Source organism: Phasianus colchicus, chromosome 8 (assembly GCF_987193195.1).
Source record: "Phasianus colchicus chromosome 8, bPhaCol1.hap1.1, whole genome shotgun sequence".
Taxonomy (NCBI): Eukaryota; Metazoa; Chordata; class Aves; order Galliformes; family Phasianidae; genus Phasianus; species Phasianus colchicus.
In genome coordinates, this window is record NC_143443.1 from 20,264,433 (window position 1) to 20,271,902 (window position 7,470).

Consider the following 7,470-nt stretch of genomic DNA (forward strand, 5'->3'; position numbering starts at 1 on the left):
TGACAGCAGAAAAAAGGTAGCAGCTGCTTGTGAACTCCAAGTATGAAGGCATACATGGTATGTTGCAATGCATACATATGGTTAAATGCAGCATGCTTCCCATGGCTGGTTTGGGTTTGTCAAAAGCACAAGAGAGTCGTGTGGCAGTATTTGTTGCTGTGTGTCAGCAACAGGGGCACAACTTCTCTGGCTCTCCTTGGGACCTTCTTTATCTTGAGTATTTGACCTCCGTAGTTTTGAAAGATGTTATGTAAGTTTTGTCTATTAATCATAGACTAATAATTTCCCTTTTCTTAGAAGCATTCTTGAGACTTTGGTCGCTCAAGGAAAACCTTTGTGTGGTGCCTCTGCAGTCTTAATGAAACAGATATTTGTTGAGTAACTGCAAAGTTCTGCTCCTGTGTAGTTTTTAAGCAGTGTTTCCTCAAACAAGATTTCCAGAAAAAAAAAAGTTGATAAAGTTATTTTAAAGGCTTTCCTTGCTTAAGGCAGCTAAAAAAGGAGGAAGAGGATAGAAAAATCATAGGACTAGTAACAAATGTATGATCAGTTACCTGCCCTGCCTGTGGTTTATTGTAGGAGAACTCTGTAAGTCCTTCCTCCAGCCAGAGCTGCAGATAGATGGTGTACAAACAGCTATTTACATCAGGGCTGTAGCGCATGAATTTCCCTGTTAATAGAGTTGGGATTCAAATCTCCTTATATCCTGATATTCTGTTGTTTTTTTTTAGAAGAGAATATGCTGTGCGACATCATTATAGGCGAGTTTGTCAAGAGACAAGTGATTTAGTATCTAGTTTTCATTAAAGAAACAGAAATTTGCTGGCAGTACGTAATGCGAGCACCTCGTTGCAGTGGCAGACTTCCAACATCGTCATTTGGAAAGAAGACTGCTGCATTCATAATTCATAAAAAAGCATTGGCGTCTGTCCTATTAAGCTAACACAGGAAGAGAAAACATTCTTATACTTAGAGAAACACTCTGTCCATCTTTTCTATTTATAGGTGAGGTTTTTTCCTTTTTGGCAGTACACAAAAAACTACATTAATTGCCTTTATAGGTACGGAAAATAATGACAGTGATAAAGCTATTGATAAGAAAACTGTGCTTTATACCAGCTATGGAGAAATTTTAAATGTCTTGGATTAAATTTCATCCTTTGTTGATTGAAGATGCGTAACGTGTGTGTTGATGCCTCTGCAGACTTCCAGTCTTCCTGGCTGCAGCCTGCACAGAGGCTTCAGTACATCTACTGGCCTGTGTTCTTCCTTCACCATTTCTCTTCAGGTTTTTCCCAAAATTGTAAGATTTTTGTCTTTACTACTTTTTAAAATGTTTTATTCTCATGTTCCTCTCTCTTAATTCTTAAATCTTATCCAGGCATAGAGTGCTCTGTATGCTCATCTCCGTGCCCTTGTGCTGCACCCAACAGCAAGACCCCTGAAGCTCTGACAAAGTGCTCCCAGGAAGCTCACTGTTGTCCCATGCACTGCTGGTTTCTGATGCTGAGTTTTTAAACCACCTCATTGTTCAGGAAGAGTTCCCAGCAGGAAAATGCCTTTGAGCAGCTGATCTAATGCTGTCTTCTGAGACGGATAGTGCAAGAATCATTCTCATAAATAAATGAATTACTTGTGATACAAGGGGCTACTTACCTAATTCCACAGGAGTCACAAAATTCAGCACAGTACTTAAAAACCAGGTTCATTGAACAATTTGCCTGGCCTTGATAGAAAAGTTAGCATTGCAAAAAAATAACACTTGTGGTGTTCAGTGCTAGAAACCTGGAAATGTCAGATTTACCATTATTTATTGTAAAACCTACTCTGTAGCAGTGTATGTAGATTACATCTTTGGTTTCATAATACATATATTAAATAGTTCCATATATTATCTCTGCCACAGTATTCAGAGTTGTCTATCTGGATAGCATTTATTTTCTCTGAGTTCTAGAATGTGTTTGAATCCATTGCACTGAAAAATTAAAATGAAGGTGCACTTCCAGTGGGTGCTTCTTGAATGCACGCAGCCTCCAGTCGACCTCCCCTTTGCCACATTCTGCTGATTGCCAGGACCTTGCTCCTGAGTGAAAAGGTGCCTCGAGAGTTCCTTATAAATGAATGGAAGAACATTGCTATTCTGCTATTCTTACGCATGTAAGTGATAGATAACTTGTTCTTCAGTTTTTGAGTAACTGCTTTATTGAAGAGCTCTCTGGCTAATACTTTGAGAGGACAAACATGCTTGTTCAAAGCACTACCTATCTAATTTGACAGTTTATTCATAGAGTTGAGACAGAAGTTTTGTCAAGGTGACAGGCTGTGCAAATTTATGTTAACATAACAATAAATAATAATACAGCTTATTTTAGGAAGTTACACTATGAAGAATAAAATCTTATTTTCAACCAAAGGCTGTCAGTGGCAGATAGTGAACCAACTTCAGTGCTCATTGGGAAGTGCTGTGGGAAGGGGGATGATGGAAGGGAAAGGCACCTGCTGTGGCACTGTTACATCTGCTCTGCTTTTATCTGCCCAGAGAGCGACCACTTCTTTGGGGGTGGAGGCTGTGGAAAACAATGTTGTAAGGAGTGCACAGTTGTGAATATAAATAAAACACTGCTGTGAGAAAGTAAGCACTGGATAGTGCTTCATACTATTAATAACTTCTAAGAAAAGATACCATGTCCCAAGAGAAAAGCACACTGGGTTGCAGCCTGCTGCTAAGAGATCTTATCTAAATGTAGTCCCACTGAGTCTGATGGTTGTTTCCATTTACTCTTTAAGTCAAATGTGTTTTTTTCCACTTCAGTAAAGGATCAATTATATATATCTCCGAAAGCCCACAGGTATGAACACCTCTGATGTAGCAGGCTACGATGCACATCCACATTTTTAATTTGAGGAGTTGGGGCTTAATTGAATCTGTACCTCTTCATGCATCAGTAATATTTAGAAAAGGAGGAGAAATTCAGTTTGGTTGAGCAATGACCCATGAAGGTTGAATTAAGAATGCTCAAAGCAACATGGGTCCCTTCCAAGCAGCACTTGGATGCTCCAGCAACGCTTCTACAAAATCACAAAGAGAAGGCAGGAATATTTCCCTTAACTTCTATGGGTAAACGAGCAAGCTAGTAGTGCCAGATGCCAAAGTAATGTTGAGAGGAAACAGGGAGCAGCACACAGCTGATTGCTGTCAGCAGAGCAGTGTGGATGTTTGCAAGGCCTGAGCTGCAGAGCAAGACACAGAGAAAGCAGGAGTTTGTCCTAAGGAGCTGAGGGAGAAGCTCCTCCATGGCTCTCCAGAAGCACATGGAGCTGTCACCCACATCCGGGGCTTTGGTCACAGGTAAAGTGCATATGGAGAGTTTCTGCTTTGCATTAAATGAAAAATTACTTTTTGACAATTTCCCAAAAAACCCAGGCATTTTTTTTCTAAAGTCAACAGCAAGAAAAAAGCAATACTGAAGGGTCAGAAAGTGAAGATCCTTTCTCAACAGTGATAGCCTGTCAGTAGTGTGGGGAGGCAGCAGCAGCAGGAAAGGAAAAGGGTCTGTAACTGGAAAACACTCTACTGAATGGAAAGAACTACAGGAGGTTTAAAATATAACTCACTGAACTGCGCGTCAGATTAGGATCCGAGGGAAAAAGAGTTTTGGAGGGGTTTTTTTGTGTTTGTTTGTTTGTTTAAACAACTTATTAATGGTTTTAGAGATGTTTTCTGTGTTCATTAATATCTGGCCTTTTTCCTGTGCAAAGCCAGCGCTTGAGCGCTGAGCTGTTAGAACAGAACTTAGTGCTCTAAATGATCAGCGCAGAGCAGCTGTTCTTGGGTTCAGATGTGACAAAGAGAGGATTTTGAACTGTAAATAATGCCTTTACAGAGGTAAAGTAAAAACTAGCCTTAAATGCAGGACACAGCTGCTGGGAGTTATGCTAAGGTTGGAAGCCCCATCTGTGTGCAGTCTGTCATCAGCTCTGACCTTTAGGGGCTTGGCGTTAGTTAAATAGCACAACTCCAGCACCAGGAGAGCTGGTGTACCAAACAGCATTCATCTCCTCCAGCTCTCTTATGTGGTAAAGATTTCTAAACCTTACATCCTTAATCTTCAGAATCTGTTATTTTCAACAGGTGATGTGGCTGGCACTGGGCTCTTTTGCTAGCAATTGTGCTAGGCAATTATGTAGAAAATCCTCAGTAAATTGCCCTGATGGTCTGCCAGCCAGGAGTAAGCAGAATGAAAACTGGCAGTCACAATCAGGAGCTTTTGTCAGGGACATGATGGACATCTTTTTTTTAAGCTCTTTAGATATAATACATCACAGATACTGAAATTGTAGGACTTCGCTCACAATCTTTTGTTATTGATCCTGTTCAAGCAGCAGCAGCCAATAGTTTTATGAAGCCATGAGTTTTAGTAGGTAATTTACCTGCAAAAATGCCTATTCTATTTGCTGTGCATACCACCAGTCCATCTGAGAAGCCAGCTGCGTTGCGTTACCTGTTTCCATCCTCTCAAATTGGATCTCCTAGCAAACCAGGTGCTGACTTCTCCAGAAGATTTTTCCTTGTCGAAAAAGTGTCTTTGTTCTTTTTGCAACAACAGCTCTGCTCAAACTTACAGCAGTTCATTTCTTTGAAACAGGCTCTCCTGGTGCCAGTTGTCTCTGCAAGGATGGAAACTGCTGCTAAATCAAAAGTCACAGGTAGCGCAGTTGTGAGGGTCTGAATGTGAAGCTGTGGGCCTCGGTTACTCCTTCACAATGGCAGAGTTGAGGACATCCTCACGTCTCCCACAGGCAACTCCTGCTCCCTGGGAAAGCCCCTTCCTGTGCACGGGTGATGAAGAGAACTCCCAGGTCCCGGTTCTCTGCTCTGCAACCTTCAAGCAGGAGTGCTCTTCACTGGTACTGCATTTCATTCATTCCATGAGGTTTGTTTTGTGCCTGAAGTCCCTTACTCCGTTATGGAAGGTTTTTGCCTTTTCTCCCTGTGCCTTTAATCTCAGTGAATGCCTGCTTCATTTAATAACTTTTCTTGACGTATTGGTGCTGACTTCTCCAGAAGATGCAGCACCGCAGCCGCAGCTTCTCCTCAGCATCCCCACACCAGACTGTGCTCCCCTTCCATGAGGGACCTGCTATAGGAAGAGGCATGACTAGATGAGTTCCTCTGTCCCACAGTATTTAGAGCAGAAGTGGGCTGACTGTAAGCATAGTGAGAGTGGACTCCTCAGAACTGCTTATTAATCTTTTGGTTAGCTAATTCAGGAAGCAGAACATGGCCTCACTCTCTGCATTGTTCTCTACTGTAGATAAAGTATCAATTTCAGTGTTAACTGTAGGAGAACTTGGGCAAGTGATGTTTGGATCTGAGTTGGTTTCCAGCTTTGTTGTAGTCTGTTTCTGAACATCTGCTGGGGTGGGTGGCTGCCACAGGGAGAGTGAAAATTAACTTTATTGATTGATTAATTTTCTTTATGAAGGATCTGAAGGGGATGGCTGCCTGCAGAAATAATGTGTTAAATGGCCATATTTGGAAAATGAGTCAGTGAGAAAATAGCATGCAGATCCCCTGGTTTATCTCTAGCAGGAAAAGAAAGAAGGGAGGAGAGATGCTGACCTGGAGGTGTCAAACTAAAATGACCCCAGCAGGAATTCTTTGTGATTTTGAACTGGAAAGATCTATTAAAAAATGCTGGCACTGACCATGTCAAATTTTAAACTTTGAGTGCAATTTTTTTCAATAGGAGAATTGTTCACCCGTAAACTGTTTCTAGATTCTCAAGAGTCTGCTGTGCTGGGTATGTAAGGCCTTGCAGCTCTATTCCTTATCTACTTTCACCTACTTTGCCTAGAAAAAAAGGCATGAAGCATGTAAGGCTGTTCAGGCCCTCAAAGTCAAAATAAAACATCTCCCAGACAAATCTTTGAGTTTCAGACTGCCAGGCAGCCCACCTGAGTAGCCAAAGCTGCCACCTCTTCAGCAGCTTTGACACCACTGACCTTTTGCCCTCGTGGTGAGCAGCTGAAGAGGACGTTTTCCAGACTCAGTCTGGTAGCTGGCTCTGTAGATCCCAGAACAGACTCCACCCGAGTGTGGGTGTTTGTGTTCTTGTGTTCTCCTGCATTCCTCCTGTTCCTTAAGGGATGTCATGGCCTCATCTGGCTCAGTGTCTGTGTGGTTTGGAGCGACTGCTGGGAAATGGCAGTGCATTGGATGGGGACGCTGCTTGTGGCGCAAGAGAAGCTGAGCCCCAGGCAGCTCAGAATGGGCTGGAGCTGGTGTGTGATGCTCCACGGTGGACAGGCCTTGTGGCAGCAGGGTGGGGTCTGTCCGTACAGAGACCTGGGGCAAGGAGGTGGGGAGAGGCCACAGTAATTCTGCTGTGTAATTTTTCAAAGATGTAACTACAGGAAACCAGTTGATCAGAGTGGTACTGAAGGACCGTGTTGCAAGTAATGCCAACAGGTATATAAGGTGTGAAACACACAAAGCAAGCTGTACTGCATCAAAGTGTAATGGAACACATTTGGGGTGGCCCTTCACAGGGGGGCAGGGGTGTCATGTGGACAAAACAGGTCAGAAATACAACTCTGTGTCAGAGGGTATTAGATCTGGCTAGTGAGGGTTGTGGTGTTCCTTTAAAGATAATCCTCATAAAAATAATATTTAAACCTTTAATTTGCAGTAAGGGCTGTGTTCTGGTCCTGGACTGCAGTGTGTTGTTATCCTTGTTTTGTTTGCTTTAATAAGGATGGCTGTGTCACCCTCATGTCCCAGTGAAATACAAATTAGGTTATTTCTTTCTAGCTAAAGCTTCCTCTATGTTTTAATTGGATGTGTTTGAATTCGCCTTGTGAGATTAGGGAGGAAGAACACGCTGTGCAGAAAATCCTGCTCAGTCCTGGTCATGTAGGAGGACTAATGAAAGGGCTGGAGAGGCTGCTCCATTGACTCTCTTGGTCTGCCCCAGAGCCCCCATTTAAGCACTCAGAGGCTTGCAGGAGGAGGGAAGACAAATACGTGCTGTGTGAAAGGTTTGCACAGTACTTACAGAGGGATGAAGGTCTACACTACTGTGTGTAGAACAATTATTTAAATGGACCTAAACCTTATAAATTCTTACAGCCTTTCACTAATGGTTTTCAATGGGCAGCATATTCAGAATTTGAAGTACATGTTGCCTTTGCCATTTTCACTCTATCCACATTTATTCTAACTTTGAGCTGCTCGCTTCTTCCTCTTCGATACAAGTGAGATTTAGCTGGAACCTGCAATTGTCTTGGGGAACTCCGACAGGCAGCGCTTCTATCTGACCCAACATGGCAAGCACTGATCTATGCTGGATCACCTTTAAGGTCCCTTTCAATGCTGCTATTCTATGATACTTTGTCACTGTATTTAGCATGAAGGATCTAGTCAGTTGCATCAGTGTGATGAACAGACATGAACAACCCTGAATTTGC

General features: G+C 42.6%; 1 protein-coding gene and 1 long non-coding RNA gene across 3 annotated transcripts in view; both read left to right on the top strand.

The window, feature by feature from the left end:
• PCGF5 (polycomb group ring finger 5) overlaps positions 1-1,909 on the top strand; it is a 59,366-nt gene extending 57,457 nt beyond the window's left edge. The window contains exon 10 of one of the 2 annotated variants that reach the window (XM_090145212.1): positions 1,382-1,909. In XM_090145212.1, the coding sequence (XP_090001338.1) occupies positions 1,382-1,387 (6 nt within the window). In that variant the 3' untranslated portion in view covers positions 1,388-1,909. The remainder of the gene's footprint in view (positions 1-1,381) is intronic. The other variant, XM_031610389.2, reaches the window with a different exon arrangement.
• A 2,146-nt stretch (positions 1,910-4,055) lies between these two features.
• Positions 4,056-7,057, top strand: LOC149917062 (uncharacterized). Its single transcript, XR_016468558.1, has 3 exons — positions 4,056-4,542; positions 4,647-4,707; positions 4,801-7,057. It is a non-coding gene; the product is annotated as an uncharacterized LOC149917062 (long non-coding RNA).
• Positions 7,058-7,470: the final 413 nt, after the last annotated feature.